At 39.0% G+C, this 22,738-nt stretch overlaps 1 protein-coding gene across 1 annotated transcript in view; it reads left to right on the top strand.

Annotated features, from left to right (window-relative positions):
* LOC140718855 (cation channel sperm-associated protein 2-like) overlaps nt 1–22,520 on the top strand; it is a 57,206-nt gene extending 34,686 nt beyond the window's left edge. Inside the window, exons 6-13 of the mRNA XM_073033090.1 lie at nt 1,749–1,910; nt 4,241–4,365; nt 8,670–8,848; nt 12,499–12,598; nt 15,160–15,204; nt 16,653–16,753; nt 18,154–18,312; nt 22,437–22,520. Coding sequence (XP_072889191.1) covers nt 1,749–1,910; nt 4,241–4,365; nt 8,670–8,848; nt 12,499–12,598; nt 15,160–15,204; nt 16,653–16,753; nt 18,154–18,312; nt 22,437–22,468 — 903 coding nt within the window. The 3' untranslated portion in view covers nt 22,469–22,520. The remainder of the gene's footprint in view (nt 1–1,748; nt 1,911–4,240; nt 4,366–8,669; nt 8,849–12,498; nt 12,599–15,159; nt 15,205–16,652; nt 16,754–18,153; nt 18,313–22,436) is intronic.
* Nucleotides 22,521–22,738: the final 218 nt, after the last annotated feature.

Raw genomic sequence — 22,738 nt, 5'->3', positions numbered from 1 at the left:
TATATGCAATATTATCATTCCATCTCCAGAGACTCTGGTATACACAGGTGGATAAGTTTGAGTACTTACACAGAGAGAGAAAGAATAGGAAAATCTCTAAGTCATTTCACTTTGAAGGAAAACTCATCAACCTGAAAATTTAACTTTCTTTCTTGTTCAGAGATAATGCTGCTCAACTGCTGAGTGTTTCCGGTGTTGACATAATAATAAGGATAACAACAATAATTTAAAAATACGTACTTTATTGATCCCAAGTGGGAAATCATTCATTCAGATAAACATATCTGCAGGACTTTGCTTTTCACAATAGTGACCGTAGTTGCCAGTTCTCTCTTTTGTTCCCTCTTTTTGAATTAGTTCACTATTTAGATGCCCCTGCATAATTATTGTTGGTTGCTTATCAATCTTGGACCCAGTTGCCTTCAACATCTTTGTCAGCAAACAAAATACTGCAGAAACTCAGCAGGCCAGGCAGCACCTATGGAAAAAGGTACAGTCGGTGTTTCAGGCTGAGACTCTTCAGCAGGACTGAGGAAAAAGAAAGATGAGGAGTAGATTTTAAAGGGGGGTGGAGAGGAGAGAGAAACACAAGGTGATAGGTGAATCCAAGAGGGGGAGGGATGAAGTAAAGAGCTGGGAAGTTGATTGGTGAAAGAGATACAGGGCTGGAGAAGGGGGAGTCTGATAGGAGAGGACAGAAGGCCATGGAAGAAAGAAAAAGGGGGAGAAGTGCCAAGGCAAGGAGATAAATGCGGCCTCTTCGTGATAGTGGAGGAGAACATGGACTGACATATCAGAATGGGAATGGGATGTGGAATTAAAGTGGGTGGCCACTGGGAGACCGTTTCTTCTGGCAGACAGAGCATAGGTGCTCAGCAAAGTGGTCTCCCAGTCTATGTTGGGTCTCACCAATATACAGGAGGCCACAACAGGAGCACCGGACACAGTATATGACCCCAACAGACTCATAAGTTAAGTACTGCCTCACCTGAAAGCACTGTTTGGGACCCTGAATGGTAGTGAAGGAGGAGGTGTAGGGACAGGTGTAGCATTTTGCTATTTGTGTTCTTACTCCACTGTTCTCATCTATGTTTTTTTTTACATTCTATGATTTTTACTATTGTCCAGCCACTTCCTTCAGGTAGCATCAATGGAAAAGAGAGAACAGTCAACATTTTGGGTTGAGTCCTGATGAAAGGTCTTAGCTTGAAACTTCAATTGTTCACTCTTTTCCATAGATGCTGCCTGGCCTGCTGAGTTCCTCCAGCATTTTGTGTGTAGGACACCTTGAAGGTTCACCTTTGCCAGGACAAAGTAGCCATTTTTCATTTTCTCTCCATTTTGGCTAACTTTAAATAAATCAACCTGAAGAAAATAATTTTTATTCAGTTAATATTTGTTTTTACTTTAATGGCAATCCACGGGTTGTAAACGGAATAAAGGCCAATAATCTCCTTGGACACTTGCATGTAAGAAGAAAATAGAATTGGAAAGAATGTGGAATGAGTGGATTTAGGACACTGAGGCCAGATAGATTAATGCCTGTGTGGGTTTGTTGAAAGGAGCAATAAAGATTGGGAAGAGTGGGACTTGGTGTTTAGAGGCAGGAGCTTTCTGGCCATAAATTATTGTGCAGGCTTTGTCATAAGTAGGGATTATTTTAATAGAAATTTGCTCATCAGAAGCTACATAGACTGGAAAAAACTTCACCATATGCTCATAATAATCTAAATCTCTTATGTAATTAGTCTATCATTCCAGAGGTGATCAAGACAATTTATTACCAAACTGGCAGTGAACTTCACTTTTTAAAAGTTTTTCGTATCTTCAGAGTTTTACGTTCTTTGAAAAGAATGAGAAAATTTCATCAATTCCGACTACTTCTGTTGTCTGTAACAAAAGCACTAAAGGTAAAATTATGTTGATTGCCTCTAGTTTGTTAATATCCATATGATTCAGAATTGTTTTATTGAAATAAATTGAATGACTATGTAAAATTCTTTTGTCACAGGAATGCCAAATAGTTATACAATTCAGCCAAATGTTAATTCGCCAAATAATAAAGAGTATTGACTTTATCTTGGAGATGATGTCTTGCTCTTTTTATCTGCCTGATTTATTTTATGCTGCTTTATGTTTGTAATCAGGGCACAAACATTGTGCAATCTCTGCAGATTTATATACTTCTACATTGCATTTGCAGAAGTGACAGTCACTGCTGAGAATTGCAGAGGGAGCTGGTGAAAGGAGCAGGGTCACAGAAATTGGAAACATGTGACCACTCTAACCCCCCCCCCCCCACATTACCCTCACCTCCAAGGCAGCTTTCTGACATTCACTGCCAGCATAGGTGCACTTAAAGATACCAACCTACTTCCCAATAGTCAGTGTGTGAATGACATGGCAGCTACAACCTCTTGATACTGTATACCCGCTCTGAAAAAAAGCACAATGTTTAATGCAACAAAGAGGAAAATACATGCAGAAGTTTTAAAATATATATATCAACAAGGTGATATACTGCAGGTGTTGGAAATCAAAATGCATCACATAGTCCAGGAAAAAGGGGTGAAAAGTAATCATTTGATTTATGCAGTATATGTTAATAATTTGGAAGGGATATTGAGAACTACATACAGTGAATTTTGTAGATTGTTGCACGAAGTTACAAATGGGCAATAAAGACTTGAGTGGCTAGAGAGGAATATTTTCTTAGTGGTGGGAGATTAGAAGCTGTGGAAAAGCAAAGGAATCTGTATGTCCTTATCTAGGCATTTATAAAAATTAACGTAAAGCTATAAATATAATCAGAAACGCTAATGAAATATTACCTGTTACAAAGGCTCGGATTTAAAACAGAGTAACAATAGAACATTGTTCAAATATTGCCTGGAGTATTGTGTTCAATCTTGGACAAGGCATCTCAGTATAATTTGATGGGATGGTTGATTCTAGATTGGAACTGATACATCTTGCATAAGGTTGACTGATATTCGACTTAGTGGGGTGTTTTTGGCATATTTAAATTGATAAAATGCACTGATGGTATTAGATGCAACAAAACTAGTGAGGGATTCAGGTAGAAAATGCAAATCCCAAAATGTGAACTAAGCCACTTAAAAAGCAAAATCAGAAATAATTTTTTCATGCAAAATGCTGGAATATCTAGAATATCTTCATCTTTAATGGTCTGAATATACAGTACTGATCAAAAGTCCTAGGCACCCTAGATTTATTATATGGTTTCAGATAGTATGGCCTCCTCAGAGCCTGGATCACCGCAGCTCTCTGGGGTTACTTGGAGAGTCAGAAGTGAGCAAGACAGTCAAAATCAGCAGTAGAACTGTGGCAAGGTCTCCAGGATGCTTCAAACAACCTACCAGCTGATTTTCTTATAAAACTGCATGACAGCAGACCTAAGGGAATTGATGCAGTTTTAAAGGCAAAGGATGGTCCCACCAAATATTGTTTTGAATTAGTTTTTTTTTTACTGTTTACTGCTTTTTGTGGTAATTTTTTTGATATTCATAAACTTTTCCTTTCATTATTTTTGAAAGTATCTTCGCTTTACAGAATTTTTTACATGTGCCTTAGGCTTTTGCACAGTACTGTAGTTCTGAGAGAAATTTTCAAGACAGTGATTGCTGAGATAGTTGAGAAAATAAGGTGGTTTAGGGCGATAGTAGTGAATGCAGTTTAGTAGGTATCAGACGAGATGAAATCCCTGCGGAACGGCTTGAGTAGCATGCTTCTCTTCCAATGTTCTGGCTTGCCCATTCAGTATCCACTCCTCTTCACAAGTTCCGAGATTTCTAGTCTTGAGAGGTGATGGTAGGATGAGTTCGTACTCTGGAATCCAATCCTCACCTCGACAGTTCCAACATTACTGCCTCTCTGTAGAGCATAAGGAAGTTTCATTCACACAGAATCACCAGGATTCTCCCACTGTGCTTTCTTGGGATAAAGTAATTTTGGGAGCTTTCCATGCTCTCTGCTGTACTTTTGGCTCCTCTATCCTGGAAAGACATGCTCAGAATCAAAGTAATTCAGGTCTTTGGCTCCCTGGATTTCTAAGTTGTTCCACAAATGTAGTAATTTTAATACTTTAATAATTTTTGGCATTAATACTATAGTTTTCCAATTGCTCCTTTTTTCATTTATTTCCAAAATTAAGATAAAATGCTGTACTTTACCTATCTATCTGTACAGAAACCAGACAATCTATTTTTATCTATTCTAGGCAATGACTTTCATCTTGCTGTTGGTGTTGATATTTGCCTATACTTTTGCAATCATTGGAGTGTCACTTTTTCGGAGCTACACAGAATCAAGCAACCCTGGGCGTGTTTATAAGACAGCTTTTGTGTAGGTGTATTTTAACAGCTCTCAAAAACTTGAATTTATTTAGCTTTGAAGAAACATGATGCCTTACGCGCAACATTTTTCAAAACTTTGGGGAAGTGATCATGGAAAAGATTCTTTTAATTAAGTCTCATTAAGGGTTTTATTGAAAGGCAGATAGATTGAACCAAAAAAAATTGCACTGCATAAAAAATGATAAAACTTTAATCACATTGTCAGCACTCCAAGTCATGTATTACATGAATGAATTGTTGTGTTAAGTCCTATAATCACAACCACAGCAGGCCTCTAGAAAGTGTACTTATGTAACATCCCTTACACAGGCGCGATTGTGGGCTCTGTATAAAAATAACATCTTCGACTTAATTATCAAAAGTTTCTATTTTACACTTAAGTTTGCTGGAAATGATTTCAGTCAGTTCAGTATGATATTGTTACCACCATTAAAAAGTGGGGACTGAGGAAGATACATGATTCACACGTGGTCTGTTCAATTTATTTTATCAACAGGTATTCTGATTTCATTTTGTTGTTGTTTTTACCACTAGTCATTAGTACTCTCAGTGGATTTTAGAATAAATCCCTTTAATATCTATTATTTAAAAGATAATTGCTACATCACAATGTGTACCCACTAATGGATTAATAAACTCACTCCATTTTTACTTATAATTAATGGGGAAATGAGATAATAGAAATAGGCTTTTTTGTTGTTATCAGCCAACAGACTGCATATTCATTTATTTGTCACGTGTACTTCGAAATGTACAGTGAAATGCATTGTTTATATCAACATCCAATGCAACATAAGGATGTGTTAGGGATAAACACACAAAGTGTCGCCACACATTCCTGCGTCAATATAACATGCCCTCAATGATCAGCAGATCAGCCTGCACCAAAACAAGTCAAATTTTCTCCAGAGAAGTGAAACTGGAGTAAATATTAGTGCAGACAGACCTCTCCTCCAGCAATGAGATCTCAAGTTAGCCACTGTCTCCAACAGTTTCCTTTTAAGCATTGGCATACATAGACACTGAGGAGAAACGAAGTAGGAGGAGGCTTTTCCAGTTGTACTATTCAATATCATCATAGGTGATCTTTAACTATCTGGAGATACCGTATGAATCTTGCTTCACAAGAGTATAGGAAACTGATACAGGACTTTGTGATATGGTGCAACTCAAACTACCTGCGTCTCAATATCACCAAGACCAAGGAGATGGTGGTGGACTTTAGGAGATCTAGGCCTCATATGGAGCCAGTGATCATTAATGGAGAATGTGTGGAGCAGGTTAAGACCTACAAGTATCTGGGAGTACAGTTAGACGAGAAGCTAGACTGGACTGCCAACACTGATGCCTTGTGCAGGAAGGCACAGAGTCGACTGTACTTCCTTAGAAGGTTGGCGTCATTCAATGTCTGTAGTGAGATGCTGAAGATGTTCTATAGGTCAGTTGTGGAGAGCGCCCTCTTCTTTGTGGTGGCATGTTGGGGAGGAAGCATTAAGAAGAGGGACGCCTCACGTCTTAATAAGCTGGTAAGGAAGGCGGGCTCTGTCGTGGGCAAAGTACTGGAGAGTTTAACATCGGTAGCTGAGCGAAGGGCGCTGAGTAGGCTACGGTCAATTATGGAAAACTCTGAACATCCTCTACATAGCACCATCCAGAGACAGAGAAGCAGTTTCAGCGACAGATTACTATCGATGCAATGCTCCTCGGACAGGATGAAGAGGTCAATACTCCCCAATGCCATTAGGCTTTACAATTCTACCGCCAGGACTTAAGAACTTTTTAAAAGCTATTATTAATGCTTTTTGAGATAGTGATTTAGATGCATATCATATTTTTTACTGAGTTAAGTATTGTATGTAATTAGTTTTGCTACAACAAGTGTATGGGACATTGGAAAAAAGTTGAATTTCCCCATGGGGATGAATAAAGTATCTATCTATCTATCTATCTATCTATCTATCATAAGATATAGGAGCAGAATTATGCCATTGAGTCTGCTCTGCCATTTCATCATGGCTAATCCATTTTCCCTCTCAGCCCCAATCTCTGGCCTTCTCCCTGTATCCCTTCAGGCCCTGACTGATCAAGAATCTATCAACCTCAGCCTTAAGTATACCCAACAAATTCCACAGATTCACCACTCTCTGGTTAAAGAAATTCCTCTTCATCTCCATTCTAAATGGACATTCCTCTATTCTGAGACTGTGTTCTCTGGTCTTAGACTCCCCCACCATAAGAAAGATCCTCTCCAAATTTACTCTATTGATTCCTTTCAACATTCAATAGGTTTCAATGAGATCCTTCCTCATTCTTCGCATCCAGTGAGTACAAGCTCAGATACATCAAACACTCCTCAGATGATAAGCCATTCAATCCCAGAATAATTTTGCCTCCTTTGAACCCAGGAATACACAATATTCTGGATCCTGATTGGCTCCTTCATATCCAGGAAGCTAATTGGTTGGAATGTCAATGTGTTAATACCTGTAGTGATGATAGACTACAAATAGCTGTAGCTAATTAGGAATTACTACCAAACATTTGAAAACCCACTATTAATTATCAATCTACATGGGAATTTAAAAAAAATCAATGTTGGTAATTAACTTTTGCTTAATTCAACAATTATTGAACTGAAAAGCAAGAGGACAATAGACAATAGACAGTAGGTGCAGGAGTAGGCCATTCGGCTCCTCTAGCCAGCACCGCCATTCACTGTGATCATGGCTGATCATACACAATCAGTACCCCGTTCCTGCCCTCTCCGCATATCCCTTGACCCCGCTACCTGTAAGAGCTCTATCTAACTCTCTCTTGAATGCATCTAGAGACTTGGCCTCCACTGCCTTCTGGGGCAGAGCATTCCACATATCCACCACTCTCTGGGTGAAAAAGTTTTTCCGCATCTCTGTTCTAAATGGCCTACCCCTTATTCTTAAACTGTGGCCTCTAGTTCTGGACTCACCCATCAGCAGGAACATGCTTCCCGCCTCCAGTGTGTCCAATCCCTTAATAATCTTATATGTTTCAATCAGATCCCCTCTCATCCTTCTAAATTCCAGTGTATACAAGCCCAGTTGCTCCAATCTTTCAACATATGACAGTCCCACCATTCCGGGAATTAACCTTGTGAACCTACGCTGCACTCCCTCAATAGCAAGAATGTCCTTCCTCAAATTTGGAGACCAAAACTGCACACAATACTCCAGGTGGGGTCTCACCAGGGCCCCGTACAGCTGCAGAAGGACCTCTTTACTCCTATACTGAATTCCTCTTGTTATAAAGGCCATATGCCATTAGCTTTCTTCACAGCCTGCTGTACCTGCATGCTTGCTTTCATTGACTGATGTACAAGAACACCTAGATCTCATTTTACTTCCCCTTTTCCAAACTTGAATCCATTTAGATAGTAATCTGCCTTCCTGTTTTTTCCACCAAAGTGGATAACCTCACATTTATCCACATTAAACTGCATCTGCCATACATTTGCCCACTCACCCAACCTGTCCAAGTCACCCTGCATTCTCATAACATCCTCCTGACATTTCACACTGCCACCCAGCTTTGTGTCATCAGCAAATTTGCTAATGTTACTTTTAATCCCTTCATCTAAATCATTAATGTATATTGTAAACAGCTGTGGTCCCAGCACCGAACCTTGCGGTACCCCACTGGTCACAGCCTGCCATTCCGAAAGGGACCCGTTAATCGCTACTCTTTGTTTCCTGTCATCCAGCCATTTTTCAATCCATGTCAGTACTCTGCCCCCAATACCATGTGCCCTAATTTTGCCCACTAATTTCCTATGTGGGACTTTATCAAAAGCTTTCTGGAAGTCTAGGTACACTACATCCACTGGCTCTCCCTTATCCATTTTCATAGTTACATCCTCAAAAAACTCCAGAAGATTAGTCAAGCATGATTTTCCCTTCATAAATCCATGCTGACTTGGACTGATCCTTCTACTGCTATCCAAATGTGTCGTAATTTCCTCTTTTATAATTGACTCCAGCATCTTTCCTACCACTGACATTCAGGCTTAATGACATTAATATGCCCTTAATGACATTAATGACATGAATATAGACTATAGAACATTACAGCATGGTACAGGGACTTTGGCCCACAATGTTCTGTCAGCCTTTTAACCTTCTCCAAGATTAATCAAATCTTTCCATTTTCCAATCATTATTCAGTCATCCATGAAGGAAGGAAAACTAGTTCAACAAATGCATACTTTGTTTATATTATATCGTAGAAGATATTTAATTTACCTTTGTTTTGTTTTGCTAGTGATATCCTGCATACATTGCAGACCCTTTTTCAACTACTTACCCTGGACCACTGGCATAGTTTGCTTCTTGACATATCGGAAGTAGAGGAAGTTGACAAACTTGCAAGTAGCATCTACATAATATTCTGGATCCTGATTGGTGCCTTCATATTCAGAAATATAATTGTAGGAATAATGGGTAAGCAAAAGATACTGTTTTAGAGTTGGCTATCACCATATTAAAAGTAGAGGTGCCAGTTGCCTTATTTTTTACTTATTTACAATGGCTATGAAGAGCAACAATTTGTAAGAACATTTTGGAAAGCAGTATTTGTTTTGACTTTCTCTGTGACCAATTGTCTGAACTTTATGTTAAGTAGTACACATCAAAATGTGTGCTCAAAGAGAGACAGAAAGACCTGCATTTCTATTGCAACTTTCAACACCTCCAACATTCCAATGTGCTTTACTGGCAATTTGAAGAGTAATTATAGGTAACACAGCAGTTAATTTGCATACAGTAGAGTCCTGCAAACAATAATACAATAATGTCTGGATAATGTTTAAGACTGATAATTAAGGGACACTGGGTATAGCTACCCTTTTCTTTCTCAAAGTAGTATCATGTGATCTTTTATTGTCACATAATTAAAGTTTGATATTTTAGCTGACGATCGGTAGCCTATTTAGTAAAACTCACCTTAATAAGTACTGTATTAATTTATCAGCCAAGGATAACTCTGCAATGAATTTTCTTCTGTTTCTTCAAGCTGTGCCACCCGGCAATCCTCCAATTTAATCCTAGCCTAATCACTGAGCGATTTATACTGACTAATTAACCTACCAATTAGTAGGTCTTTGGATTGTGGGAGGAAACCAGAGCACCCGGAGGAAACCCACGTGGTCACAGGGAGAATATACATCAAGCTACAGGCAGTGGCGGGAATTGAACCAGGGTCGCCTATACTTCTGAGCGTTGTGCTAACCACTACACTACTGTGCCATGCTAACCTTCTACTGTGAGATAAAAGAGCTACTAACTAACCTAGTTGCTATGACAAAGTCTCATGCAAAGCTCAGTCAAAGTTCCAGCTACCATGAAGCAACTGCTATACTTGAATAAAGAAACTTAAGTTGGAAATGTTCTTTCCTTTAATGAGATGCCATGCAGCTGTAACAATGTAAAAGACCGAGATAGCTAAAACAGGGACAAATAAGGAAAGCTGATGAAAAAATACCTTTATTTCATTTACAATTGAACCCAAAATGATTAGTACAATACAGTTTATCTGTGAACAGGGTAAGTCCAGCAGCATATTGACTGGAATGAAGTGCTTTGAGAGGTTGGGCATGATGCATATCAACTCCTGCCTGAGGAGTGACCTGGATTCACTCCAATTTGCCTACAGATCGACAGCAGAAGCAATTTCATTGGCCCTTTACTCATCTCTGGAATACCAGGACAAAGAAGATGCATTCATCAGGATGCCCTTCATTGACTACACCTAGGCATTGAAGCTAATCACTAAGGTCCAGGATGTAGGCCTTGATACCTCCCTGTGCAAATGGATCCTTGATTTCCTTAATGGAAAACCCCAGTCAGTTTAGATTAACAACAACATCTCTCCCACACAAGAAAAAAATCTGCAGATGCTGGAAATCAAAGAAATACACACTAAGTGCTGGAAGAACTCAGCAGGCCAGGCAGCATCCATGGAAAAGCCCTTTCATCAGTACCTTCAACATCTCTCCCAGAATCACCATCAGCACAGGTGATAACATGTGTGCTTAGCCCCCTGCCCTACTCACTTTATATTTATGATTGTGGGACTAAGTGCTACAGCTCCAACGCCATATTTAAGTTTGCAGAGAACCCCACTGTTGGGGGCCAAATCATTGTGGTGATGAATCGCTATTTAGGAGAGAGATTGAAAATGTAGTTGAATGATGTCACAACAACAACCTCTCACTCAACATCAGCAAAACAAATGAACTGATTATCAACTACATAGGAAGAATCCAGAGGTCCATGTATCAGTCCTCATGAGAGGACTGGAGATGGAGAGGGTCAGTAACTTTAATTTTTTGGTGTTATTGTATCAGAGGATCTGTCCTGGGACCAGCATGTAAGAAGGCACAAGAGCACCTCTACTTTCTTGGAGTTTGCATAGATTCAGCATGTTATCTAAATCTTTGATGAACTTCAATAGATGCACAATGGTTGTATCCTAAGTGGTTGCATCATGGCCTGGTACGGAAACACCAATGCCCCGGAATGGAAAAAGCCACAGAAAGTGGTGGATACAGCCCAGTCCATTACTGTCAAAGCTCTCCCCAGCAATGAGTACATTTACAAGGCCAAAAGAAAGCAACATCCATCATCAAGGACCCCCACCCCCCCGACCATCTCTCTTTTTGCTACTGCCATCAGGCAAAAGATACAGAAGCGTTAGGTCCCACACCACCAAGTTTAGGAACAATTATTACCCCACAACCATCAGGCTCCTGAAACAACATCACAACTCTGATTGGATTCTACAACCTGCAGACTCAATGTCAAGGACTCTACAACTTATGTTCTCAGATTTTTTTTTATTTGCTCAATATGTCTTAATTAGCTTTCTTAATTTTCTGTGCATTGCTAATTTAAATCAGAGAGAAGAGGTTCATTCACAATTGTTGATTGGCAGTTGTACTTCAATTGAGTTCCATTTAAAGGGCCAGTCACATTTGATAGGAAGTTTCAGAAGGTAGCTTCAGATCTCTAGAGGCTACTTCCATAGTTTAAGAAATGTCTAGAGGATTTACATCAAATAAAGTATATTGTATTGCCAAGTGTAACTGAAGATTTTGATATGGTATGGCCTTCTAATATGCTATGGGTTCCACTTGCAGCTGCCATGTAGAATTAAGATATAAAATAAATTTTCTGTTAATCTATCTACTGTCCAATATACCGCTGGAATTTCAGGCAGCAATGAAGGTCCTCCATTTCTGCCGGTGTTCAGGACTTCCTCCATCATGTCAGTAGCTTGGTTTTCACTACTGTCAGTTATGCAGGTTCTGGGTGGAGACACAGGGATGTTGAAGGACTCTTCTTTGCTGTTTCCATAATAGCTTTGTTTGACCAGTGAGGGTTGTTGGCCCTGAGCTGAACCCCTGAATCTGGAGGACCGGTGGACCACTCTTAGTCTGGCCTCTACCCTTTGACCTGCTTGGCATGGGTGACGCAACCAAGAGGCAAAGCATAAAGCCCTGACTCCAGTCAACATAGCTCTCTGGGTCATTGAGGGACATGAGCCTCCAAACCACAACAAGATTGTGGTCCTCTTGGAGGATTTTCTGTTAAGAGTGGCTGTAAATCAGTAGAAAACGTAAAGAGCCTTATTTTTAAAAAATAACTAACTGGATATGAGTAATGCTGGAAAGGAAAGTGTTTATTTTTCATTTCCAATGGCAGAGAGGAAGCTATCAATCAACTACATTGCTCTGGAGTCTCATTACACTCAGAAAGGATAGCAGATTTCCTTCCCTAAAAGACATTAGTGAACCAAATGGACTTTTTTGACAATCTGTGAATTCATCAATACAATTGCTGATTCTGACATTACATTTTTTAATTAACGAATTAATTTGATTTAAATTCCCTAACTGACATGATGCTATTTGAAATCATAATTTGATTTTCAGCCTAAACTTCTGTTTTACTAGTTGGGTGACATAACTACTGACTTACTCTGCCTCATAAGTACGACAAAACTGAAAATAAAATTTCACAGTTTCACGGTTTCAAAGTTATAATGCGATACCTATTGCAACTACTAAATACTTAAACTACTTCATCCACAGTGAGCAATTTTCAGACTATAAGGAAAGATCTATCAGCAAAAGTTCAACAACTTGAAGACCAACGGAAGGCAGAGGAGTTTAAACAACAGATTATGCAGAGGTAGGTGTCAAGATTTTATTATAGTTTGCAGTACAGGAAAAATACAAAATACATTTAACTGCAATTTATATCTGGCTAAATTACCTTTGTTTACTTAACTAGCTTCACTCTTCGAAAGATATCACCTTCCCCCAACTTTAAACTTAGTTCTAAAGTGAGGAAATTTGATGCCATGGCTTCTACTCGATTACAAATCTCTTCTATTTTCCATGTCCAATGAAAAGATAAATACATTTGCAGTATTTCCAATTCCACTAGAAAAAAAATTAACTAAGAAATACCAAGTGCCTTCCCCATCAACACTTTCAAAGTGTACACCTGCTTCAACAAGTAGTTTTAAAGACTGCTTTTGAAAAGATGATGGGTGGCACGGTGGCCTAGTGGTTAGCACAATGCTTTACAGAACAGACAACTGGGATTCAAGTCCTGCTGCTGCCTGTAGAGAGTTTGTATGTTCTCCCTGTGGCCGCGTGGGTTTTCCCACAGTCCAAAGTTGTTCTGTTTGGGGGGTTAATTGGCCATTGTAATCTATCCTATGGTTAGGATTAAATCAGGAGATTGCTGGACGGTGTGGGTCGAAGGGCTAGAAGGCCCTATTCCATGCTGTTTTTCAATAAGTAAGTAAGTAAATAAATAAATAACGTTTATTAGTATAATAAACACAAAGTACACTGCAGGTGCTGTGGTCAAATCAACACGTACAAACAAGCTGGATGAATTCAGCAGGTCGGGCAGCATCTGCTGACTGCTCATTTCAACAGATGCTGCCCGACCTGCTGAGTTCATTCAGCTTGTTTGTACATGTTGATTTATTAGTATAATCTGGTAGAAAGTGTCAAATATGAATGGCATTGAATATGCAGCTGGTTTTGCTAAACGGAACAGAATTAATTATTTATACCTAAATTAAATATTTACTTTGATGGGAGGTCTTTAAGCAATATTATGATTTATCAAAATAAAAATCTACACTCAGTAGATACTTAGGGACCTCTTGCATGTAATAAAATGGTCACTGAGTGTACGCTGCTGTAGCCTATCCACTTCAAAGTTTGACATGTTGTGCATTCAGAGATGCTCTTCTACACATCGTTGTAGTAACACATGATTAACTGAGTTAATGTCGCCTTTCTGTCAGCTTCAACCAGTCTGGCAATTCTCCCCTGATTTTTCTCTCATTAACAAGGCATTTTTACCCACAGTCATGTCACTCACTGTATATTTTTGTTTCTTACACCATTCTCTGTGAATTCTACAGACTTTTGTGCATGAAAATCCCAGGAGATCATCCGTTTCTGAGATACTGAAGATATCCCATCTGGCACCAAATATCATTCCACAGTCAAAGTCATTTAGATCACATTTCAAAGTACAAAGTACATTTATTATCAAAGTTTGTGTACTTTATGCAAACTCGAGATCCATCTCTTTACAGGCAGCCACAAAACAAATGAACCCAATGGAACACATTTAAAAAAAACGTCAAGCGCCCAATGTGCAGAAAAAAAAATTGTGCAAATAATAAAAGTAAGCAAATGACACTCAGAAACAAACTTCTTGCAAGTGAGGTCACAGCCACAAAACCAGACATCACTGCGGCCAATCCTGGGGACCATTAGTTGCAGGCCCCAGCCTCAGTTCAGCACAAAAACGAGTAAACTTTGTGGAGCAGCGAGCTAAACACTGGTCCCTCTCTCACCTCCTGCTCCGACACCCTGACCTTTTCAATCTGGCCTGGTGTTTAAATCGGCCAGGCCTGGGCCCTGAAGCCTCGACTCTGCCTCGCCTTCACTTGCCTCACTTCAATTCTGCTGCATCCAGTTGCCTCCAAGTCCGCTCCAGCAATGGACAAACATTGATTGATTCCCTGCTCTCAGGATAGTGCTCCACCGCCTCGATTTGGTCACTACCCGCCACACTGCAACTTTCCTGCACCTTCCAGACTTCAGTTCTCACCAGAAAAGTATCAGGTCGTACAGGTAGCTCAAAACCTCAACTCCAAAAGGGAAGGTACAGACTACTGATTGCAGTGATCGTATCTGAGAAACAGTGTGATTAACACAGTAATTTATGGTTTTATTTGTTACCAACAAGTGTTGTGCTCCACCAGGTTTACCATCTTAAAACTTAAATTTCTTCCCATTCTGTTGTTTGGTCTGAACAATAACTGAAGGTCTTGACCGTGTCTTCATGCTTTTATCCATTGAGTTGCTACCACATGATTGGCTGATTAGATATTGCATTTATGAGCAGGCACTCTACTCTGACTACTGTCAAGGCTAGAGATTACCAGGGGTATCGATAATATTTCAGGAATGTTCTTAAAACCTTCTTTGAAAAAAAACTGTAACTTCCTCCTGAATGAAAAACTTTCATCCTGAATAACATCTAGCTGCTGGTGTAATATTAGTTGGGAAGATAAATATTAACCCTGGGATGGCTGGTTTCTTAAAGATTCCTTGTCCGAAGCTGTTAATCTTCACTTTCAGAGTCAGCAAAAGGGGAATTGTGGATGAGCAGGTAAAAAGAAACTTAACTATTTTGTAACTTCTTATGTACAGGAGGATGAGTCAGCCAATGATCTTAAAGGACATTTTGGGTAAAGGGTAAGTTATTTGCAGCTCGTTAAAGGAAAAATGAAAATAAGGCATGTCTTGCTTTTTTTTTCAATAAATTTGATGACATTATCTGAGTACCCCAACTTACCACAACTCTAAAAGTTTGTACAAGTAAAAGTACTAGTAGTTATCAATTTGGTTGACATAAAGCTCTGTTGATGTATACATAGGCATATACAGGTATTCACCACCATCACAGTAATTCTCAAAAAGAAGCACTTCAGTGTCCTCCTCCTTTGTGATTAATTTCCCCACTAAACTCATACATATTTAATTTGGTTGCCGAGAGACATTTATTATACTGTAGTTTGGTTTGCAATTAGTTTTACTATAACTTCCTTTTCCAAACCATTGTCCATATAAATATACCATCTTAGTCTTGCTGTCAATTGTTTAATTCTTATACTGAGACACAAGAAAGGCTGCAGATCTGGGAATCTGGAGCAATGCACACAAAGTGCTGTAGGAACTCCTTCATAGATGCTGCCTAATCTTCTCAGTTGCACCAGCATTTTCTATGTGTTGATTCTTATATTATCTTCTCCAAATCACATGAATATTTTCAATCTTCACCCAGCTTAATGTAACATGGTTCTATATAGAAGTTTTATTTGCAATTTTCTTTAGCTTATTCATACTTTTGCATCCAGACTAACATGTTTTGTTGAAACACTTATGCAATTGAATTCTTGTTTTGCACTTGATGCAAACACATAAGTGGCCTTTCTATTTTACTTCAAGAATAGTATATTTAATTCAGATTTTTTTTCCAAATTGTGATGAAGGTTATTTTTGAAATTGGTAAATATCACTGACATGAGGATGAAATATAGTGTTGAGAGAAAATATGGATTAGGTATTAAGGGAAAAAAAGAACCTTCTGCGATTGAATAAGCCTTTGCACGTGGAAACAGGAATTCAACTTTTGTCTCTGGTATAGACAGTTTCATTAATATTATCAGCAGAAAGAATGTCATTCTTCTGTTGTAGAAAAATTTGGACCAGATTGTGTTTATATGGAACTGTAGCCACTTGAGTGAAGTTTGGTACTTCTGGAAATGAGGCAGTGACCTGTTATGTGTTGTACCTTCAAAATGTTAAACAAATACAGAGGAAGACATGAGAGTCTGAGATACAGATGTAACTCCGAGTTTACTTTAAGTGAGGCATTAATGATGACATAATGATGACATAATTCAATTTATGTGGCATAAATTGTGGCATTAATAATTCAATTTACATATTGATACATATAACCCAGAGTGAATTATTCAAATGAACAAGAATGTTTTATCAATATATGTATATTTTTTATATAGAGTACATGATTACTCAAATGTTATTGAAATATTAAATACACAACTGTCTCAGTTGTGAATAAAGTGGGGCGAAGCTAATCTGTAACAGAGAGCATTTTTACTCCTTTCTAACTGCAGAATGGGGAAAGCAGACTCTGAATATTCTGGTGTCAGTGACATTTACTTCAAAGAGAGCAGTCAAGGGAGTTATTCAAGTGAGGCCTCCTCTAGGACCGCAGGTAAAGGAAAGAGGGAAATTTAAATTTAATGAAAACAAATTTTAAATATTGATCAAAATGCACTAATATCATAAACTATAAAAAAATCTTATAGCAATTGACATTTTCCAATTGTAGCAAATACAGTAACCCAATTTATTTCAAATTGCAGTTTGTGTTTTCTTTTGCAGAATTATTTCAACTTGGATTTTGCATGGGTACAAAACACAAACACTGGAAATCTATATTGTTAAAATTAATTTTCTATTAATTAATTAACTAGATTATATATTTCCACTTAGATTCTCTTATACAACTATTAGTGATTACTGCACATAGCAAAATGTAACTTGTACATGTATTGACCGTACTGTGCAGAAGTCTCAGGCGCGCACGCACACACACACACACACACACACACACACACACACACACACACACACACACACACACACACACACACACACACACACACACACACACACACACACACACACACACACACACACACATATATATATATATATATATATATATATATATAGCCAGAGTGACTAAGTCATTTGCACAGTACTGTAGAAATTTTATGTATTTCATTGTACTGCTGCTTCAAAAAACAAAAACAAATTTCATGACATATGTGAGTGATGATAAACCTGATTCTGACATGGGTCTCTGTTGTGGACTGAGGTTGAGAAGGGGACAGGGAGAGGGGAATCATGGTTTGGAAACGGGAAGAAAGTGGGAAGTACCAGAGAGATATTCTGTAATGATCAATAAATCAGTTATTTGGAATCAAATGCCCTCGCCTGGTGTCTCAGGACTGGGTATGCCTGCACTGGTGCCACACTCCCTTGCCCCACCCCCTGCTCTGCCATCTGTCTCACACCCCTCCCATGGCACTCCACCCTCACCATTCCCTTTGCTCCCACCTGATTTGCAAACTTGCTCTCCACTCCACATTGACAAATACAGGACTGTGCAACAGGTGCCTAAGATTTCTGCACGCTACTGTATTTGTCAACATGGAGCAGAGAGCATGTTTGTAAATCTGGCGGGAGCAAAGGATGTTGGGAATGGTGAGTGTGGAGCGCCGTGGGAGAGGTGAGAGATAAGTGGTAGAGACCGTTGCATGGTATTGTATGCATACTAACAACGCTTTAAATGTAACTAATTTGTACATACATAATTAGCAATTTGAAACTCCTTGAGATAAACCCATAGAAACCACATGCCATTCCACGGGCTTTGCTTTACCTTTGTCAGAATTCTGCAAGAACAAACTCTTTAATAAAAGTGATTGCCACTACATAAGTGTATAGAATGAAATACACTTCTTGTTCTTTTTAATAGCTATAACATGATTCCTAAATGTGAAAAGAAACAGAAGCTAAAATCAAATCAGTTTTATTCTTATGTAGATTGGGGGAACTACATTCGTAAAAATATAAAACTAATGAAATACAACCCAACAAGAGAGAAGATTATTTGGCCAAGAGACTCCTTGTTTCGTTATTATGAGCTACTTGAGCAGCTCCAATATAATTTGGAGGAACGGAAGACATTGCAATTTCTAGCAGGTTGGTGTGTCACTTCGATTTGAGGAACTAATTTGCTAATCACTAACAATCTTATTAGATCATACAGGTGATAGAATTTGACTCTTGATCAGCATAAGCTGCAGAATGTTTTAGTATTGTAATGAACCACAGGAGTAATATGAATATAATATTTTTATCTGGAGGAATGTGAATCTTTGTGAATTCTTTATCAATTGCATTAAGACAGAAATGAATAGTGACCCACATACTAAGGGTATCAGGAAGTAAGCTTGGCATGGAAAAGTGGAACTAACATTATTGAAAGGCTGACCAAAGTTCAGAGGTTCAATAGCTTCGTGCTACATATGAGGGGTGATTGATAAGTTTGTGGCCTATGGTAGAAGGAGTCCATTTTAGAAAACCTGGCGCATTTACTTGGTTTCCTTACCACTAATTCAACCTGCAAGTTAACCTTTAGGGAATCCTACATGAGGACTCCCAAGTCCCTTTGCACCTCTAATTTTTGAGTTTTCTCTCCTTATACAAATTAATCCATACCTTTATTCCTTCTGTGAAAGTGTATTACCATACACTTCCTTACATTTTATTCCATCTGCCACTTCTTTGCCCATTTCTTCAGTCTTTCTGCAGACACCTAACTTCATCAACACTACCTACTCTTCCACCTGTTTTCGTATCATTTGAAAATTTGTCTGCAAAGCCATCAATTCCTTCATCCAAATCATTGACATACAGCATGAAAAGAAGAGGCCCCAACACATACCCCTGCAGCACACACTAGTCATCAGCAGCCAATCAGAAAAGGCCCCTTTTATTCTCACTCTTTGCCTCCTGCCAGTCAGCTAATCTATCCATTCTTTTACCTTTCCCATAGTACCATGGACTCTTATCTTGTTAAGCAGCCACATGGACAGCACCTTGTCAAAGGCCTTCTGAAAATCCAATACACAGCATCCACAGACTCTCGTTTGTCTGTTATTTCCTCAAAGAATTCCAATAGATTTTTTAGGCAAGATTTCCCCTAAGGGAAACCATGCTGACTACAGCCTATTTTATCATGTCCCTCCAAGTACCTCATCCTTAATAAAAGACTCCAGCATCTTTCCAACCACTGGGGTCAGGCTAACTGGCCTATAATTTCCTTTCTTCTGTCTCTCCCTTCTTAAAGCTAAAGTGACTTTTCCAATTTTCCAGTCCTCAGGAACCATGCCAAACTCTATTGATTCTTGAAGGAATGTTACCAATGCCTCCACAATCTCTTCAGCTATCTCTTTCAGAATCATGGGGTGTAGTTCATCTGGTCCAGGTGGCTTATCTACCTTTAGAATTTTCGGCTTCTCAAGTGCCTTCTCCTTTGTAATAACAACTACATTCACTTCTGCCCCTGACCCTTTTGCATTTCTGACATTCTTTGTCTTCCACAGTGAAGAGTGACACAAAATACCTAAGTTCTCCACCATTTCTGTTTCGCCTATTACTACCTCTCCAGTTTCATTTTTCAGCAGTCTGATAAATGAAGCACTCTTGACTCTCTTTTACTCCTTATATATCAGAAAAAAATTGTATCCTTTTTAATATTATTGGGTAGCTTACATTCCTATTTCATCATTTCTCTCTTTTTGCCTTTTTAGTTGCCTTCCCAAACCTCTACCTTCCCACTATTGTTTTTCCATATTCTATGTCCTCTCTTTTGCTCTTATGCTGTCTTTGACTTCTCTTGTCAGCCACGGTTGCCTCATCCTCCCTTTAGAATAGGTCTTCGTCTTGGAGAAGTATCTTTCCTGTGCCTTCTGAATTTCTCCCAAAATCTCAGTCATTGTTTTTCTGCCATTATCCCTGCTATAGTGCCCCCTTGCAATCAATTTTGTCTAGCTCCTTCATCATGCCTGTGTAACTCCCTTTACTCCCCTGTAGTACTCATACATCCAGTTTTAGCTTCTTCTCAAGCTGCATGGTGAATTCTATCATATTATGATTACTGTCTCCTAAGGGTTCCTTTACCTTAAACTCCCTAATCAAAGCTGTGTCATTACATAACATCTCATCTGGAATTGCTGTTCCCCTCATGAGCTCAATCACAAGCTGCTCTAAAAAGCCATCTTGCAGGCATTCTACAAATTCCCACTCTTTGGATTCAGCACCAACCAGTTTTTCCAATTTACCTACATATTGAAATCCTCATGATTATTGCAACATTGCCCTTTTTACATGCCTTTTCTATCTCGCGTTGTAATTTGTAGCCCACCTCCTGGCTGCTGTTTGGAGGCCTGGATATAATTCCCATCAGGGTCTTTTTACTCATTCAGTTTCTTAATTCTACCCACAAGTATCTACAAACATCCTCTGATCTACCAGTATGTCACGTCCTTCTAGGGTTTGGATTTCATTTTTTTACCAATAGAGCCACCCCACCCCTCTGCATACCTGCCTCTTCTTTTGATACAATGTGTATCCTTGGATATTAAGCTCCCAACTTTGATCTTCTTTCAGCCAGGACTCAGAGATGCCCACAACGTCATACCCGCCAATCTCTAACAACATCTACAACATCATCTACCTTATTCCGTATACTGCATGAATTCAAATAGTAAGGGGTATTCATCACCATTTTTTGACTTTTGCCCCATGTTGCACTTTAACTCATCCCCATGACTGCAGTTTTGCCCTATCATCTGCCTGTCCTTCCTCACAATCTCACTACACACTGCATCTCCTTGTATACAAGCTGCCCATCCTCTGCCCTATCACTCTAGTTCCCACCACTGCCAAAATAGTTTTAACCCCACCCCCCCACAGCTCAAGCAAATCCACCTGCAAGGATATTGGTCCCACTTGTACAGGTCATACCTTCCCCAGAAGAGATCCCAATGATCCAATAATCTGAAACTCTACGAATTCTTCAGCTATGCATTCATCTGCCAAATCTTCCTGTTCTTACTCTCACTGGCATGTAGTACATGTAGTAATCCAGAGATTACTACCCTGGTGGTCCTATTTTTCAGCTTTCCCAAGCCTATCCTCGCTCAAGAATGCTGTTTGTGTTTAACATAAATTAAACACTTATTTTTAACAAAAAAAAAACGCAATTAGATCAAAACAAAACAAGTCAATTTTATTGCAAAGTGATCAAAATGTTCATAGTGTTGCTAAATGTTAGTAATTAGTATGTTGTCAGTGAGTCCAAGAAATCAGTGGTTGAAGGGAAGTTGCTATTCTTGAACCTGGTGGTGTGGAACTTCAGGCTTCTTCACCGTCTGACCAATGGTAGTTGTAAAAGGATTGCATCATCCGGGTGGTGGAGCCTTCTTGAGGCAGCAAATCCTGTAGATATTATCAAAGGAACGAAGGGATGAGGCTGTGATATATTGGGCAGAGTTCACTATTCTCTGCAGATTATGATACAACCAGTCAGGAAACTTCCAACAGTACAGTTGTAGAAGTCCACCAGAGTGTTTGATGATAAGCTGAACCTCCTTAGCCTTCTAAGAAAGTAAAGACACTAGAACGCTTTCCTTATGAATACATCTACGTGTTGGGCCCAGGACAGATCATCTGATGTTAATGCCCAGGAATTTAAAACTGCTGGTTCCTCCCCTTCCATTTATTCTGGCATCTTCCCCCTTCCTTTTTAGGCCTGAAGAAGGGTCTCGGCCTGAAACATCGACTGTTTTTTCATTTCCATAGATGCTACCTGACCTGCTGAGTTCCACCAGCATTTTGTGCGTGTTGCGCTGGGTTCTCAGCATCTGCAGAATCCCTTGTTTTTATGACTCTGTTCACTGCCATTTCCCCAATTTAGATTGAAAAATGTTTGCCCTCCTTCCCCTTGCTGAAGTGAACAATCAGCTCTTTAGTTTTGCTGACACTGAGTGAGAAGTTGGTTTAGTGGCACTACTCAACCAGGTGACCTACCTCGTTCCGGATAACTGACCCATTGCCACCTGTAATTCATCCAGTAGTGTTGTTAGTGAATTTGAAGATTGTTTTGGAGCAGTACAATCACATAGATATAGAGAATAGAGTAGGGGCATAACCAGATTATGGAACTGTGAAATAAAAGAAAGATAAATGTTTACCCCACATATTATATTAAATAATCAATCTACCATCTGTATTTTATGTGTTGTTTTGTTTTTTTACAGCTCAAGCCCTCATGAATATACATGATGCATAAATGAACTTCTTGTGAATGGCGAAATGCTCAAGAAAATAAAATAAAATTGGTAATACCTGTATTACTAATATTTGTGAAATCACTTACTACCATCTATTGTTTCAATTCTGTTTAGTTTGCTATATATTGGGTTTATACTTTTACTCTAATTCAATCAATTTCCAGAACTGTAGAATATTGAGATTATCTGTAGATAATCTTAATATTCTGTAAATATCTGCAGAATAGCTTTCACCTATCTACTTCCCAGCTCTTTACTTCACCCTCCCT

Source organism: Hemitrygon akajei, chromosome 30 (genome assembly GCF_048418815.1).
Source record: "Hemitrygon akajei chromosome 30, sHemAka1.3, whole genome shotgun sequence".
NCBI lineage: Eukaryota > Metazoa > Chordata > Chondrichthyes > Myliobatiformes > Dasyatidae > Hemitrygon > Hemitrygon akajei.
This window is presented reverse-complemented; position numbering and strand designations above follow the sequence as displayed.